Source organism: Eptesicus fuscus, chromosome 9 (assembly GCF_027574615.1).
Source record: "Eptesicus fuscus isolate TK198812 chromosome 9, DD_ASM_mEF_20220401, whole genome shotgun sequence".
NCBI classification, from domain to species: domain Eukaryota; kingdom Metazoa; phylum Chordata; class Mammalia; order Chiroptera; family Vespertilionidae; genus Eptesicus; species Eptesicus fuscus.
The window spans coordinates 4,575,481-4,592,497 of record NC_072481.1 but is presented as its reverse complement, the minus strand read 5'-3'; the positions used below and the strand labels follow the sequence as shown (position 1 = coordinate 4,592,497).

At 59.9% G+C, this 17,017-nt stretch overlaps 2 protein-coding genes across 2 annotated transcripts in view; both read left to right on the top strand.

Annotated features, from left to right (window-relative positions):
• The first annotated feature begins 300 nt into the window (after window positions 1–300).
• Window positions 301–15,760, top strand: GPR157 (G protein-coupled receptor 157). The gene is made up of 4 exons (XM_008151865.3): window positions 301–683; window positions 11,613–11,826; window positions 13,978–14,172; window positions 14,646–15,760. Exons 1-4 carry the CDS (start codon window positions 301–303, stop codon window positions 14,853–14,855), a joined length of 1,002 nt encoding a protein of 333 aa, XP_008150087.2. The 3' UTR covers window positions 14,856–15,760.
• The window catches only part of LOC103295409 (solute carrier family 2, facilitated glucose transporter member 5), a 40,724-nt gene continuing 24,345 nt past the window's right edge, over window positions 639–17,017 (top strand). The window contains exon 1 of the mRNA XM_054720480.1: window positions 639–683. The gene's annotated coding sequence lies outside the window, so the exon portion shown is untranslated. The remainder of the gene's footprint in view (window positions 684–17,017) is intronic.

Genomic DNA, 17,017 nt, shown 5'->3' with positions numbered 1-17,017 from the left:
GTGGGCGGGTGCAGGGGCGGGGCTGGCACTCGGGGGCGGGGCTCAGGGGCGGGACGGGGGCGGGGCCCGGAGCCGCCTGCAGGGCGTGGGAGCGGTTTGCGAAGGACGCGGGGGCGGGGCTTGAGGGCATGGGCGGGGCTAGGGGCGGGGCCAGCAGCCTAGGCGGGGCGAGGGGCCGGGACTGGAGCCGCTGGCGGGTCCGTGCAGAGTCGGCGGCGGCGGCGGCGGTGGCCGCAGTGGCGGCGCGTCCTCTGTCCTCGTGGCGCCCTCGCATTCGGCCCCCTCCCCGCCCGCCCGGCCATGCCGCCGCCCGCGCCGCCCACCGTGCTGGTGCCGTCGGAGCGGGCCGTGGTGCTGCTGTCGTGCGTGCTGTCCGCGCTCGGCTCGGGCCTGCTGGTGGCCACGCACGCCTTGTGGCCCGACCTGCGCAGCCGAGCGCGGCGCCTGCTGCTCTTCCTGTCGCTGGCCGACCTGCTGTCGGCCGCCTCCTACTTCTACGGGGTGCTGCAGGACTTCTCGGGCCCCTCGTGGGACTGCGTGCTGCAGGGCGCGCTCTCCACCTTCGCCAACACCAGCTCCTTCTTCTGGACCGTGGCCATCGCCCTCTACCTGTACCTCAGCATCGTCCGCACCACGCGCGGGCCCCGCGCCGGCCGCCTGCTCCTGGCTTTCCACGTCGTCAGGTGGGTGGCCGTCCCGTGGCCCTCGCGCCCTTCTGGCGCCCTCGTCTTGGTCCGATCCCGGCCGGGCGCCCAGCAGGCAGTGTGCGCTCTTCCCCCGGGCGGCCCGCGGCGAGCGGGACGCGTCAGGCTTGTCTGAGAGGTGCACTGTGTGAGCATCCCCATCTGCTTGCCTCCGCCTGAGGCCCCACCAGGTGGGCCCCGGGCTCAGCGCCTGGAGGGAGGAGGGCCAGCGCTCGCCCTCAGAGCTCGCCTGGGAACTGAGATGCACCTGGAGAGCTGAGGCCACTCTGGGTCCTTGGCTTCCGCTTCCCTGCCTTCTGACCACCTGTGCCGCCCTGGGGGGAAGCCCTGGATCCCAGGCTGGGAGATGGGCGAGGGGGCTGCCGCAGGTTGCAGAGCCTGCAGCGTCCTCCCCACCCCATGCCACCTCTCTGCACCCTGACCCACAGGAGCGGTGCATTCCGCTGCTCCTAGGCTGCGGGTCCAGCTAGCCCTCTGCCCAGCGCGGTGCCTCCGCTGTCACATTTACAAAAGACTCCTCTTTCTCTTCTCTCGCCTCATCGCTGGACCTCGGGCCCTGTCTGTTGTTATCTCTGTCCTGGATGGTCTTGACGGGCTGAGTTGAGCAACTCTGAGGTTGAGGTCAGTGGCAGTGGCTGGCCTGGAGGAGGGCCGCAGGCTGCCCCAGGGAAAAGGAGAGCCTCGCCCTGCCCTGGCGTGGACGCTCTCATCACGTTCCCCTCGCCTGAGGAAGAGAGTCGCCTCTCCCCTCTCTGTCCTGGTGTCATTCCCAGGTTCAGACACCTGGGGCTGTCCTGCCCGAGCCGAGACTGGGCTCTTACAGGCACTTCCTCTCCTCCCTCCCCAGATAAGAGCCCCAACTACTGCCCTAATTATAGGCCCTCTCTGCGAAACGCTTGGGTGCTTTCCAACGCCCGAGGAGAGTCAGCACTTTAGCAGAGACACCTGGGGGTCACAGCAGTGAGGTCACAAGACTGCAAGAGTCACTTGACCTCTTCTCAGAGCTGCTGGCTGGAGGCCGGCTGGTTCCCGGGAAACGAAATGTCCCGCCGCTCAGCTGTTCCAGTCCCAGCTGCAGCTAGCCATTCAGACGGTGCCGGATGCTGCAGGGACCACAGACAGGGGTCTTTCCGCCCCTCGCAGCATCCCGCCCGGCCTCTGGGTCCTTGTACAGACCTAGGCCTTGGCCGGCTGGTTGGGAGGGGGCAGTGTGTATGCCAGAGTTCACGTGGACTGGAGAAGGCACCCAAGGCTTTCTGTGCAAGAGTCTCTTCTCTCTCCCCACTCTTTTTAAAAATAGTGAACCCCCACACACACTGAGTGGCCAGATGATGATGATCTCTGAACGCATAATAATCTGGCCACTCAGTGTATATCCTATATCATAAAAGGCTAATATGCAAATTGTCCCCTCGACCAGGAGTTCGACCAGCAGGCAGGCTGGCCAACCGCCCAGGTCCCCTCCCCCTGGCCAGGCTAGCCGGACCCCACCCATGCACAAATTCATGCTCTGGGCCTCTAAGATATAGATAGATAGATAGATAGATAGATAGATAGATAGATAGATAGTGATAAAGATAAACCGAGTGCTACAGTTCCTATAGAAAAGACAACTTTCCTAAGGAACCTGAGTCGGGAGTTCTTTCTGTTCACGTCTAGGGGGTTTCCCGTGATGTTTAGGAAAAGCTTCCTGAGGAGGTCAGTGTGTCCTCTTCTGGCCATGAAAAAGGTGCACTCTGTTCATCCAGTTTGTTGAATGGAACCCACCTGCTTCTTAAAAGAAAAAGAGGAGAGGAAATACCTGGGTCCAAGCTAGAAAGGGACTCGGGCATTTCCCCCCTCAGAGGCGGGAGCAGTTACTAGGTTGAGAGAAGCGGTAAAACCCGTCTGACAGGTTCATCTGTTGACCTAGATCCTCCCAGACTGGAGGTTAACGACCTTACTAAGCACCCTCCTTGGTCCTTTGGAGCATCAGTGCCTGTTGGTGTGAGAAATGCCATCTTCGGAAATCGGCTAGACCGTCATCGGCAAACTGCGGCTCTCGAGCCACATGCAGCTCTTTGGCCCCTTGAGTGTGACTCTTCCACAAAATACCACGTGCGGGCACACACGTACAGTGCGATTGAAACTTCGTGGCCCATGCGCAGAAGTCGGTTTTCGGCCTGGGCGAGTCTATTTTGAAGAAGTGGTTCTAACACCGAGCCACATTCAAGGGGCCAAAGAGCCGCATGTGGCTTGCGAGTCGCGGTTTGCCAACCACTGGGCTAGACTGTCACCACGTTACCATTTCAGATAACACAGTCAGTCCACTTCAAACCTCTGGCCCTGAAAACTAAAATATGACAACACACAAGGTTGTTAACTATATTCTGTAAAAGAGTTTTTATGAACTGATTATTTTTAAACTGACAGATATCGTGTTAAGTGGACAAAAGCCACATTCGGACAAAATATAAAGGTTGGTAAATAAATATGGGGAAAAATTTAGCCCCATTCGTTAGTACTCAAAACAATGCAAGTTATAACATTTGAGGTATCATTTTCTCATTGGATTAAGAAAAATATACTAAGGCAGAACAGGGACGTATTAAATGCCGATGAAACTGGTGTTTCCCTACATTGTTCTTGGCGATGTAATTCGGAGTAATCTGTGTGGAAAGCACTTGGCTCATACCTCTGGATCCGGTAATCCTATTTGTAGAGACCTAGCCTAAGGAGATAATCCCGAACGCACGCAAAGCGGTTTGTGCAAAGGAGCTTGGGAGACGCTGTTCTCACGGGCAGAATTCAAAAGCCACCTCAACGTCCACAGAGGAGGGAACAGTGAGTTACCGCGGGAAGTGGTATACAGCCAATACTGGCTGTGAACTCTGTACCTCTTTTGTTTTTAAGTGGCATGATAGCCCTAGTCGGTTTGGCTCAGTGGATAGAGCATCAGCCTGTGGACTGAAGGGTCCCAGGTCCGATTCTGGTCAAGGGCACAGGCCTAGGGTGCAGGCTCGGCCGCCAAGGTCAGTCCTCCTGTTACAGTTCCATCTTGCCTCTTGGCCTTGACACTGGTTTTTTAAATTGAGTTTAATTTGACGATGAGATATTTTTAACTTTCCAGATTTCCCCCATTATTAACATTTTAGCATGTCACCTTTATCCTCCCCAGTTATTTCTTCTTCTTCTTTTTTTCTGGAAACATTTAAGAGTAAGTAAGTCGCAGCCCTGATGCCCCTGAGGGTGTGTCTCTGGAAGACAAGGACAGTCTCCAAGGACCACATAGGGCCCGGCTGGTGTGGCTCAGTGGGATGAGCCAGGAGGTCAGGGTTCGATTCCTGGTCAGGGCACAGGCCTGGGTTGTGGGCTTGATTCCCAGCAGGGGGCGTGCAGGAGGCAGCCCATCAAGGAGTCTCTCTCATCATTGATGTTTCAATCTCTCTCCTTCCTCTCTGAAATCCGTAAAGAGTATACATTTAAAAAAAGAAAAAAAGAAAGAAAAAGAACCAGATAGGCCTCCAGGGGCAGGAGGGTAGCCGGCAGCGTGCTGTTGGGTTGCAGACCTCATGAGACTCCAGTCCTGTCACACTGTCCCCGGCAGCAAAGGGAGTCTGGCCTGTGTGCGGACTTCGCCCTCAGCCTGAGTCGGGACAGTTCCTCCGTTTCTCGGGGTCTCTGTGCTGGCTTTTGGAGGAGCCGCTGTCCTGCGGCAGGGCCTCTGCCTGGGCCGCCTGGCGGGTCCGGGCCGCTGTCCTGTGGCAGGGCCTCTGCCCGGGCCGCCTGGCGGGTCCGGGCCGCTGTCCTGTGGCAGGGCCTCTGCCCGGGCCGCCTGGTGGGTCCGGGCCGCTGTCCTGTGGCAGGGCCTCTGCCCGGGCCGCCGGGCGGGTCCGGGCCGCTGTCCTGTGGCAGGGCCTCTGCCCGGGCCGCCGGGCGGGTCCGGGCCGCTGTCCTGTGGCAGGGCCTCTGCCCGGGCCGCCTGGTGGGTCCGGGCCGCTGTCCTGCGGCAGGGCCTCTGCCCGGGCCGCCGGGTGGGTCCAGGCCGCTGTCCTGTGGCAGGGCCTCTGCCCGGGCCGCCGGGCGGGTCCGGGCTGCACCGTTGTCAGGAGCCTCGCAGGAGCGTTCTCTCTGCCTCCTCCCGGCGGCTTGGGCTGTGCCTTCCCGGCCTCGCTCCTGTGATCGCTTGGCCTAGCCCAGTGGTCGGCAAACTCATTAGTCAACAGAGCCAAATATCAACAGGACAACGATTGAAATTTCTTTTGAGAGCCAAATTTTTTAAACTTAAACTTCTTCTAACACCACTTCTTCAGAATAGACTCGCCCAGGCCGTGGTATTTTGTGGAAGAGCCACACTCAAGGGGCCAAAGAGCCGCATGTGGCTCGCGAGCCGCAGTTTGCCGACCACGGGCCTAGGTGCTATCGGCCCGGCCTCCGCTGCAGTTACCGTGTTCCCCTTCGTCACGAGGAAATGTCTTGTTGAGGGAAATGTCCTGTTGCCCTCAGACTCCGCGTCACGGACAGTCCCGTGAAGGGCACTTCCTGGTTGTCGGGGGAGAGGATTCAGGGTCCAGGGAAGCCCCGTAGTCAGTCCTTCTCTGCTCTGTTGGGGGAGCCTGGTACAGACGCCCTGTATTGCACGTTCATGCGCGTGTGCATCTGTGGCCACCGGGTGCAATCCTCACCTAAGGAAGGGCTGGGCCCTGGCCGGTGTGGCTCAGCGGATAGAGCGTGGCCTGCAGACTGAAGGGTCCCAGGTTCGATTCCAGTCAAGGGCACATGCCCGGGTTGCGGGCTTGGTCCCAAGTAGGGGGCATGCAGGAGGCAGCCAATCAATGATTCTCTCTCATCATTGATGTTTCTATCTCTCCCTCTCCCTTCCTCTCTGAAATCAATAAAATACATATTTAAAAAACGGAAGTGCTAGAAGCTCGGGCCACAGCTGCTGTGTGTGGGGTCAGTCAGTTCCCTTCCCATAAGACCAGCCCCGTTGGCCTGACCCATCCCTGTGGCCCCAGGAGGTGACCTGCCTTTCTAGAGCAGCTGCCAGCCGCTCCACCCCGCCAGGCGGGCTGCTCCCCAGGGAAGTGGGAATGGGTCCGGCTGGGTCAGGGAACCGGCCCCCCACCTGCAAGCCCCGGGCCACCCCTGTGCCAGGCCTCAGCCCGCCCGTCCTGTGAGCCTGAGGGAAAGGCGGGCGGGGTGCCTCGTCTCACCATGGCAGGGGAGAAGGGTGCTGGCCAGGCTGCCCCTCGAGCGCTCCTAGGATTTCTTCTGGCTCCACTGAGGCGGGCATGGGCGCGGGCACGACCCCTGGCAGGGACAGGCCCCCTGTGCCTCCGGCCCACGTGCTCGCCACCCTCTGGAGTTTGCTCGGCCGTTCTGGAGGAAGAAGGAGTCTAGGGCACCCCAAGTTCACCATCAAAACTCCTGCATGGGGAGTGGGAAGTTCTAATCAGAGAAAAGGGGAAACGGACCCTGAAAGGGAAGGCCCTCTAAGTTCTCTAACTGGAAGCGGTCTGCGGTGGGGCCCAGCCCGGGGGCCAGGCGGGCGGCCTGTGACTGGGGTGCTCCTGGCGCGGACCTGGCTTTTCTGTTGCCTCCAGACGGTTTCGGGGGGCGCTGCTGTGGCAGGTGGTTCTTGCACTGCACGACCGTGTTCACGGGCCCTCCGCAGGCTGACGGCGGAGGGGACACTCTTCCCCCCCCACCCCCCGGGGCAAGGTCAGACCTGCCCATCCTTACCCGGGCGCAGGACAGATCGGGGTGCCCACCAGAACCAGGGCTGCAGGTGGTGCCAGGGCGGGTGTGTAAAACTGACTTTGGGCGCCCCTCCCCGCTTCTTCGGCCAGAGCTGGCGAGTGACCTCGAGTGACCTCGTGGTGGCCTGGCCGTGGCTGACTCCCTGACCCTCTCCCACATTCCACCCCTCCGCTCCACACTAACAATTAGTGCCCATTGTTCCCGAAAGAGACCGCGAGGCGGTGGGGCCCGTGACCCCTCCCTGCAGGCGCAGGCCTCCCACAGCAGCTCACAGGCCTCCCACAGCAGCTGCGGTTCCCTCTGGGGCCCCTCGTCCTGCTCCCGAGAGCCTTCTAAATCAGCACATTGTGGCCTCCCGGTTTTGCTCTCAAAGCGCTTTCTGAGTGATGTTAACATTCAAGGCTCCCACAGCCCGGTGGCACGAGGCCGGGGAGGGGAGAAGGCCCCTTTGTTTCCCTCCCAGCCACCTCCGCCCGCAGGGTCTGTAGGAGGGGGAGGCCTGGGTGGAGGGAGCAGGGCTGGAGCTCCACAGTGGGGCCAGCTGTTGAGCGACCTGGAGCCCCTGCGGGCTGACCCTCAGAGCAGGGGGCGGGCTATGCCATTGCCTGTGAAGGAAAGTGGAAGCGGCGCTCTGTGTCCCCCGCCCTGAGGTTTGGGAAGGTCCGCCCTGGGCAGAGCTGGGAACTCGGAGGGAAGCCCAGAGCACTTGCTGTTCTGGGACAGGCGCCTGGAGGTCGGCTGACAAATGCCAGGGACTGGGGGACGGCTGATCCGCACCTGGCTCATCCAGTTCCACTTCCCCAGGAGATTTGAGAACAAAAAGGACGCCAGTTCTAAGAAGAGCAAGCTCCTCCCGACAGATCTGAATGCCTTTGGCCTACCCGCCCCCCCCCCCCAGCTCTGGCCGACAGGGTGGGGGGTTGTGGGAGGGAGGTAGGGTGTTTCCCATCCATCCCTTCCCCTCTGGAGGTGGGAGGTGGGGTCCCCAGGATATGACTCCGCCCCAGAGCCTCTCTCAGGAAACCTCTGAGTTAGTGTCCTCGGTCTTACCTAATACAGTGTCCCAGCAGGGCACCTCAAACAACAAAAATGGCCCCCAGTCCTGGCGGCTGGACGTAAGGTGGGGTGCAGCAGGGTTTGCCTCGAGGCCTCCGTCCTCACCTCGCAGATGGCTGTCTGCGTGTGCTGACCCTCTGCCTGTCTGGGTCCTCTCTCGTCTTGTAAGGACACCAGTCAGATCGGCTTAGGGTCACTTTTACCTCCCTCACCTCTTTAAAGACCCTCTCTCCAACCACAGCCACCTCCTGAGGTCCTGGCGCTTAGCTCTTCACCATAGGAGTTCTGGGGTGACACAGCTCAGCCCCTAACCTCCTCGGGGCGGGGGTGGGGGGACGGCTGACTTGGACTTGGACCTCAGTTGTGAGGCAAACACAAGTGAGAGCTGGGACCCCGGCACCTCTGGGGGCGGGGGGCCGTCGGAGCCCCTCCATGTGGGGATTCTGCTCAGGGTGTTCTTCAGGCTCCTTCCATCCGGGGGACCCAGCCTGCTCCCCTCGCCTGAGTCAGGGGTTTGGAGAGAAGGGGCCTTATCCGTCACAGCTTTGGCCTGGTCCCCACCCCCAGCGCCTTTGTCTGCATCCCCTGCACTTGGCCCTGTGGCTTCTGAGCCTTCTCCCCACGTGCCCAGCTCTGGTGCCAGCTTCACAACCTCAGGGTCAAAATGTGGGTCGCAGCCCTGACCGGTTTGGCTCAGTGGATAGAGCATCAGCCTGCGGACTGAAGGGTCCCAGGTTCGATTCCAGTCAAGGGCATGTACCTTGGTTGCAGGCACATCCCCAGTGGGGGGCTGTGCAGGAGGCAGCTGATTGATGTTTCTCTCTCATTGATGTTTCTAATTCTCTATCCCTCTCCGTAAAAAATCAGTAAAATATATATTTTTTAAAATGTGGGTCGCAGGTGTCGCAGGACCGTTCGCTGGCCGTTCTGACCCCCCCCCCCCCCCCGGAGGCCTCTGAGCATCAGGGCAGCCTCCCGCCACGGATTTCTAGGTCAAAACCAACGTAAGCCCCTGGTGCTTTCCGGTGCTGGTCTGACGTGATGTCTCCCTTGTTCTGGCGTATTGTTTGGGGGGTGACTGCCATTTTGTGGAGGAATAAAGAACCGTTAGGTGGTACATGTCAGAAATCACAAGTGCACGTTGCCGGAAAGCAGGCATGTGTCGCACACGTCTGTGGAGTGCCTTCCAGCTCATGTGACTCTGGGAGGACGGGGCCTCTTCAGTCCCTGTCCCCTGCCTCTCCGTCCACACGTGTGTCCTGCAGCCAGCTGCTGAGACCCAGTGGTTACATTGGAGGGCATTTGTGAGCTGATTGTTACATCCAGCCGTTATTCAAATTAGATCATACCAACCTAAAATTAAGTGATTATACAAAATTAAAATAACTCAACATTGATTACATCCTAATTATTTCACTGCATTTCACTCTGGCCTGTGTACTTGAGGTTGTTAGCATTGTTATATCTGTGCAGTGGAAGTCCCAGCTGATGGTGTGCTGGCTTGAACTTGGCCCTGGTGTAAATATTTACACCTTGGGAATTGCCAAACAGTACAAGTCAGGGCTTGATGTATTGTTTTGTTGGTTGTGTAGGGCAGAGGCCAGCAGACTTGTCCTGTAAAGGACCAGGTAGTAAGTACTTTCAGCTTCACGGGCCATGTGATCTCAGTTGCAGCGGCTCAGCAATGCTGCTGCTGTAGATAATATGCAAACACATGAGTGTGGCTGTGTTACAATAAAACTTTATTTAAAAAAAAACACAGACCTTGGGCCGGATTCGGTCTGAGGGCCATAGTTTGCTGGACCCCTGATCTGGACTTAAGAAAGGGGTGGAGCATCCGTTAATAAGTAAAGATTAGGCTTAAAAGTGTTCCTTGTCTCTGAATTTAAGCAGAGATGGCAGCCACGGGGTGGGGGTGGGGGGCAGGCAGGAAGCCGGGTGTTTCAGGGGGAGAGCATGAGAAGTGTCGCCAGCAGGAAGAAAAGAAGAAATACCCCTCCCGTGCTGGAAAGTTGTTATCTGTTCCCACCGAGAACCTGAAGTCACGTTCAGGCCTTCGTCTTCCCTTATGGCTTCTGCTTCCGCTTTCCTCTCCCTTGTTACGGAAGAGGACAATATCAACCAGCCCCACATCCCAGAGCCACTGTCTTTGCTAACTGCAGCCATGGAGTGAGTGGCTGCGGAGACCAGCGTTGGGTGAGAACCAACAAAAGCACTCTGAGAGATTCCGTTGGCCATGCGTGGAACTTACCACGAGGAGTTTTGTATGTTATTTCTTCTAAATTGTGCTTCACATGTTTTATACCAGCACATTTTACTTTAACTTTATATGTGCCCATTTATACACATGCACACATGCACGCAAATGCGTTTTCCTGGAGAGCCTGACGCTGGGACTGGTGGAGCCTGCCCTGTCTCGGATTAGGAGACAGTCCCTCCCACCCCATTCCCACGGCTCCCTGGTCTTGCCTCTTCTTACCACCTGCCCCTTAAGTACCTCCCCCAACAGCTTCTGACCCCACGGGAGCTGCCACCTGTGCTTAGTTCACACAGCACCTGATTGATCAACCCTCCTTAACCCTTTCAGAGCCTTCCCTCTGCCTCGTTGGTCTTCTCGCTGGCAGCTCCCAGCGCACACGCGGCTCCGGCCCCGGCTCCGGCCCCGGCACACCCCAGTAACCTAGAGGAAATGCACCCCTTTGGAGCTCTAGTAGGACACACCTACAGTCTCAGACTGTGGTCTGTCACCGTGTGGTCCCCAAGTCTCCGGTAAGGGCCCGCAGGACCTGGAGCACGGGGAAAGGATCCCCGCGCTGCCTGGGGGGAGCACCCTCGGCCTGTCCCTCCTCGGCTCCTCCTTCCAGCCGGACTGGGGATCCTCCGCTCCAGCCCAGCCTCCTTCCTGGTGACTGTCCTACACACACACACACACACACACACACACACACACACACATACACACGGTGCTTTTCCCTTCCCAGAATTCCTTGGAGGAGCCCTGTAACCCATAGCGTGATGAGAAACCACACATGTAGCTGCAGGATTGTGGTTTTAGCAACTTTAAAAGCCTTTTACTTCCTTTTCAGTAACGTGCATGCCGTGAACATTGAAGCGGTGGATTGGGGAAAGCTCTGGGTCACTTGGCTCAAAGTTCGTTCATTCATTCATTCATTCATTCATTCAGCAGGCCATTCTTTTGCCCCTATCCAGTGACAGAATAGTGAACCAACACAGCCCTCGCCCTCAGGGGCTCTTAGCGGTGACATGTCCTCACACCCCAGGGTGGCATGAGTTTTTAAAAGGTAACCCTTTATTACGACAAAACAGTTTGACACTAATATATTGGGGGGAAGGCAAAAGTAGGTTTATAGTTGTGAGTATGCGAAACAGTTTATTCTTGTATTATTATTTTTTAATCATTGTATTATTTTCCATAAGAATAACTGTAAACCTACTTTTGCCCCACCCTGTATATTAACTTCCCAGATAAATAACTGCATAGAATAAGCATTTAAAATGGGCAAACTCCTTGATACCTTCGTCATACCCTTTAACTGTTGTGGGGCTTTGCCCCTTCTATGCCTTTGTGACTGCGAGGAGGACACGCTCCTTCCTGCCCCCCCTCTTGGGGGCGAGGACACTGGGGGCCCTGGCATGGGGGCTGCTGGGAAGGGCCTCAGGCTCGGGGCCGTCCCTGCCGCGTTGCTGTGGGGATAGGAATTCAGCTCCAGAAAAGTGAGCCTGGCGCTGTCCCGGCTCCTTAGAAGCCCCTTCGACCCTCGCTAGGCACGCCCCCTCCCCACAGAGCCCCCGGGACCTGGGAGATGTGTCCCCCCAAAGCCCAGATCCCCTTCCACATCCTCCCTACCCGGGCAACCCCAAGCCATCAGAGTGTGCACCTAGACCCGGCCTGGTCAGGGGCTGGCTGTGAGGCGTTGGGGTGGGCAGAGCGGGGCTGGATGGGGCTTTGAGGACTCTCGCCCCTCTTTTCTCCCGGGACACTCGGCGAGCGTGATTGTCCTTGTCTGAGAGCATCCAGTCATTTCCCCCGGGCTGGCTGCGCTGGGAGCCGGGGCCTGATCCCGTGCTCATTTGCTCCTTACTCCTCAGCTGGGGGGTTCCACTGGCCATCACCGTGGCAGCTGTCACCCTAAAGAAGATCGGCTATGACGCCTCGGACGTGTCCGTGGGCTGGTGCTGGATCGACCTGGAGGCGAAGGACCGCGTCCTGTGGATGCTGCTGACCGGGAAGCTGTGGGAGCTGCTGGCCTACGTCATGCTGCCCGTGCTCTACCTCCTCATCCGGAAGCACATAAACAGGGCGGTAGGTGCCCGCGCCCGCGCCCGCGGCCCCGCCCACAGCTCCGGGTGGCCCCTGTGCCCGCTGCCGGCTTGCCCCTGAGTTCTGGCATTGGGCTCGGCCACCTTAGGGGACAGAACTAGTAATGGAGAGCCCTAGCCGGTTTGGCTCAGTGGATAGAGGGCTGGCTCCTGGACTGAAGGGTCCCGGGTTCGATTCCAGTCAAGGGCACGTTCCTGATTGCAGGGCCGGGGTGCATGCAGGAGGCAACCAGTCGATGGGTCTCTCTCACATCGGTATTTCTCTCTGTCCCTCCCTCTCCCTTCCACTCTCTCTAAAAATCAGTGGAAAAACATCCTCGGGTGAGGATGACCAACAAAAAGACTAGTAATGGAGAGCTTGCGAGGCGTCAGTCCCTGTGAATTACACACGTCATGGGTTGTCTGGTTTGCTGACCACACAGTCCTGTCAGGAGCGGGTCGTGTGACTCCTCATTTGTGGATGAGGAAAGGGGGGCTTACAGAGGTGAAGGGCTCCCCAAACCCACTCAGCTCCCAAGGAGAGAGCGCCAGCCTGTGTGCCCGGCCATAGCCCTCTACTGCCCCCTCCTGGACAGCCCTCGGGGTGGCTCAACGGTGAGAGGACTTTGGATGAAAGGGAGTGGTGTCCGAGTAAGTGAACTGGAAGGGAGGCCACGGGTCTCCCCATAGTGAACCGATAACTCACCTCGCTACCCTTGAGGATGCGGGTTATGTCACAGCTGGCCGACTTTCCAGGCACTCGGGCGTCCATAAATCCACACGCTGGGCCAGCTGGCCAGACGGCTGGGAGACTGCTGACCCCGAGGGCTGGCCGCAAATTCCAGGGAAGAGTGGTTTTCCTCTGACGGGCTGGCCAAGCTGCTCCTTGTGCTGAGCTGCTGGTTCTGCCAGTGTAAGGATGGGCTTCCTCCCGGCCCCGGGCAAACTCCCGCCAGGAAAGGCCTCGGTAACTCGCCCACGATCGGCTCGGCCACGCGCTCAGGGCACTCTCATTGAGCATCTACTTCCCAAACCGCTGTGTGCGGTGAGGACCCAGGCAGGGATCCTGTCCGAGGGAGAGGCAGGAGTGTGAGTCATTATGATAGAAGATGCTCGTTATGATAGAAGATGCTCATTATGATAGAAGATGCACGGTGACCAGAGGCCAGAGCAAGAAGGCGGGTGCCCGTGACACTCCGAATATGGCCTCCTTCCCGGCTCCCACTGCAGGTGACTGAGTGTTCGTGGCTGGACGCACAGCCAGGTGCCTCCCTGTCACTCAGGGAAGACTGTTGCCCCAGCAGCCATTTCTGGGTTTGTGGGTGCTCCCGCCAGCTGTGTGACACCTGATCCTCACCCTGGATTCCCACCTGCACGGAGACTCGTGGTTCTCATTTTACTCTGACCTGACCGGATTCTCGTCCCTCCTGTCCCCCGCTTCCGGCTCAGCTGGAGAGATGCTGCAGGGCTTACCCACTGGCCTGACGCCCTCTGGGCCAGGGGGTGCCCTCCCACCTCCCCCTTGTTCCCATTGCCCTGGGAGGGCTCCAGGCTCCGGGATGAAGGCTCCCAGAGCTCCACCAGGCTCTGCCCGGGGCGCCCCTCCGGAGCTGGCCTTCTGTGTCTCTCCTCCTCCCTGCCCTTCCTGTAATGGCAGGAAGTCTGGGACCACTGGGCCGGATGCCCCGTGTGTGAGGCATCCACATGGAGATGTGGCACAGGCCGTGGATCGAGGAGAATGGAGTTCAGGAGAAGAATGTGGGCTTGTGAGGGGAGCCTGGGGCTCGTGCAGGTGGGAGCTAGTGAGGGGAGCCTGGGGCTCATGCAGGTGGGAGCTAGTGATGGGTGCCTGGGGCTCGTGCAGGTGGGAGCTAGTGAGGGGAGCCTGGGGCTCATGCAGGTGGGAGATAGTGAGGGGAGCCTGGGGCTCGTGCAGGTGGGAGCTAGTGAGGGGAGCCTGGGGCTCATGCAGGTGGGAGATAGTGAGGGGAGCCTGGGGCTCGTGCAGGTGGGAGCTAGTGAGGGGAGCCTGGGCTCCAGCGTGCAGGAGGAAGGTGCTCCACGCCTCACTGCTCCTTCTCCTGCGAGTCTGAGACCTGGGAGGACGGCAGCCCCTGGGCAGTCTGCTCACGTCGCTCTGGGTGTTCCCGCACAGCACCAGGCGCTCTCCGAGTACCGGCCCATCCTGTCCGAGGCGCACCGGCTGCAGCACCACAGCTCCATGGCGGATAAGAAGCTGGTCCTCATCCCGCTCATCTTCATTAGCCTTCGGGTCTGGAGCACCGTGCGATTCGTGCTGACCCTCTGTGGCTCCCCGGCCGTGCGGACCCCGGTACTGGTCGTTCTGCACGTAGGTAGCTCTGCCCGCCCACGTCACTCCCCGCCCTGCTGCTCCCAGTGGCAGTTTCTGATCGCTCCCCCCCGCAGAGTGGGCACGTCCCAATGCATCAGCCAATGCAGGGCTGCCAGGGGCTCGGCTCCACGGTGCCTTCCTGCCGCCTGAGAGCCTGGGTGAGAGAAGGGGGAAGGTCAGCGCGGCTCTAGTGCAGCCCCCGCGTGTGCGTCCGGGTTCTGCCCAGCGGCCTCAGGAGAGGATGCTCCTGGGTCCTTCCCAGCCCAGGAGACCTGGAGACGGGGCTGGGCCGGCTCTGCACGCTCAGACCCACCCAGGGCGCTGCCTGCCGTCAGCCCACATGCAGGGTCATGGCACCAGGCCCCCGGGGTGCAGGGCAAGGTTTGGGGTCCACAGCACTTGCCCCCCCGCCTATGTGCTGAAGACCCCCTGCAGCCCTGGCACTCCTGCCCCTCCTCTCGCCCCTGCAGGGAATCGGGAACACGTTTCAGGGAGGTGCCAACTGCATCATGTTCGTCCTCTGCACCCGCGCCGTCCGCACTCGGCTCTTCTCCCTCTGCTGCTGCTGCCCGTCCCCGCCTCCCGCCGAGAGCCCGGCCGGCCCGCTCAGGGCCTCTACGCCCTCCAGGACGGGGGACTCGGGGACCCAGGTGGACTCCGAGGAACTTCCACACACCTGAGCCCTCCCTTCCTCCCGGGACCATGGCTCTGACCCGCTGCAGGGAGGGGGCACTTTGCAGCCGGAAGCCCGCCCTCTGCTGTCCGAGCTCTTGAGGCCTGTGGAGGGGCGGCCGCAACTCAGCTTCTTCTACCTCCTGGACCCTGAGGCAGCGGGTGTCCGCACCCGGGTCCGCTGTGCTGGGCGTCTGTCCGCGTGAGGGTGGCAGTGAGTTTCAGGGACACCAGTAGGACGCGATCACTGCCAGGTCAGCGGCCTCTGGACCACACAGCGCTGTTTACAGTTTGAGGACCCACCCCCGTGGGAAAAGCATGAAGAGCTACGTACACTATTGACCCTCCCAAGTCAAACGCCAGGGGGCGCTGGAGAGGTGGCCCCACCTGCGTATCATGGAGCAGATTCCCGGCTGGTCAGGCTGTGGACCTGCCCCTGGAGCGTGGCTGTTCCTGGGAGCTTTGCCAGCCAACAAGAGCCGGGTACCTGGAGCCAGGTTCCCTGGGGATGCGGCCTCCTGGGACCCTCCCCAGCCTCTCGGGTTGCCAGCCTTTGGTGTAGATGGCATCCGAGTTTCCAGCACAGGCCAGAGCCCAGACTCCTGCCTCCACAGTCACGTCAAATGCAGGTTCCCTCCTCCAGGGCGCCGGCCGGCGGGGCAGGAATAGGAAGGCCGTGGCGGGGACTCCCTGGGGATGCCCAGGGTCGCAGGTCTGTGCTGTGAGCTCCGGCCGGGCCGTGTCGGGAGGGGTCTCCTCACTTCCTAGTTCAGTCTTTACAGGAAAGGGGACCACGAATGCCCCCAGTACTGATCCCTCCCTGAAGGCGCAGGTTTGGGAGTTGGTTGGGGAAAGTGACACATGGGTCGCAGGTGATAACTTACGTTTTAATAGAAAAAGGACTTAAAATGAGCACCTGTATCTCTATGCTCTGTGCCTCTCCCGCCAGCCCTTTAACTTTCTCGGAAGTCACAGAAGCCGTTGGCTAAGGGGATTCTTAGATGTCACCACCGGAGCCTTGGTGGGGGGTCCCCCCTCAGCCTTAGTGGGGGGCGGAGCCTTAGTGGGGGCGGAGCCTTAGCGGGGTGGAGCCTTAGTCTGGCCGGAGCCTTGGTGGGGGCGGAGCCTTGGTGGGGGCAGAGCCTTGGTGGGGGCGGAGCCTTCGTGGGGGCGGAGCCTTAGTCTGGCCGGAGCCTTCGTGGGGGCGGAGCCTTCGTGGGGGTGGAGCCTTTGGCTGGAGCCTTGGTGGGGGTGGAGCCTTAGTCTGGCCGGAGCCTTGGTGGGGGCGGAGCCTTAGTCTGGCCGGAGCCTTGGTGGGGGCGGAGCCTTCGTGGGGGCGGAGCCTTAGTCTGGCCGGAGCCTTCGTGGGGGCGGAGCCTTCGTGGGGGTGGAGCCTTCGTGGGGGCGGAGCCTTGGTGGGGGCGGAGCCTTGGTGGGGGCGGAGCCTTGGTGGGGGCGGAGCCTTAGTGGGGCCGGCACCAAGACAACGTTACCAAAGGTGTTACCCCCTGGGGTTTCGTGAGGACTCCGCCACACGGAAATGATTTTGGAGCCTATAAAACGGTTCTGGATTAAAACCAAAGCCACGCCACACTGTGGGTTCCTGTTTCACTCCGAAAAGCAACGCCTGTAACAGGAAGAGAACCTGAAAGGCAAGTCGTCTGCAGAACTAGTACAAAGTGCTCCTTTCCGGTCTCCTTTAAAGTTCCTTTAGGAAACTCAGCAAGAGGCACACACACACACACACACACACACACCCTAGGATCCGAGGAAGCGCTGGGCAATCCCCTGACAGAAATGGCCTGCGTGAGGGGCGTTCGGGGTCCCCTGAAGATGTCACAGCAGGTCACGCCGCAGGGCCGGTCCCGACCCGCATGTTAGCTTCTAGGATGGAGCCGGTCAGGGAGCTGCTCGCTGCAAAAAAGAAGTGGTTCGCAGCTGAGGCTGAGCATGGGCCGCCGAGGAAAGTTGCGGGAACAATTCCTGCTCAGAAGGGCGCCCCGCCACACCCACACCCCAAGTCCCAGGCCCAGGCTCAGCTGGGGAGTTGACCCAGACAGGCTGCAGTCAGAAACGGCCGTCAGGGGGAGCCGGGGGCTCACAGGAGACATGGCTGGGTGCCCTGCGCGCCCCCAAGTTCTCATCCCGGCGTTTGGAGGCCTGCTGTGCT

Bases quoted from the DNA above. Each gene is read 5' to 3' on its own strand.
- GPR157 (XM_008151865.3), top strand. From the start codon at position 301: ATGCCGCCGCCCGCGCCGCCCACCGTGCTGGTGCCGTCGGAGCGGGCC. The intron at 11,827-13,977 runs GTAGGTGCCCGC...GTTCCCGCACAG, and splicing joins GGAAGCACATAAACAGGGCG to CACCAGGCGCTCTCCGAGTA. The intron at 14,173-14,645 runs GTAGGTAGCTCT...TCGCCCCTGCAG, and splicing joins CGGTACTGGTCGTTCTGCAC to GGAATCGGGAACACGTTTCA.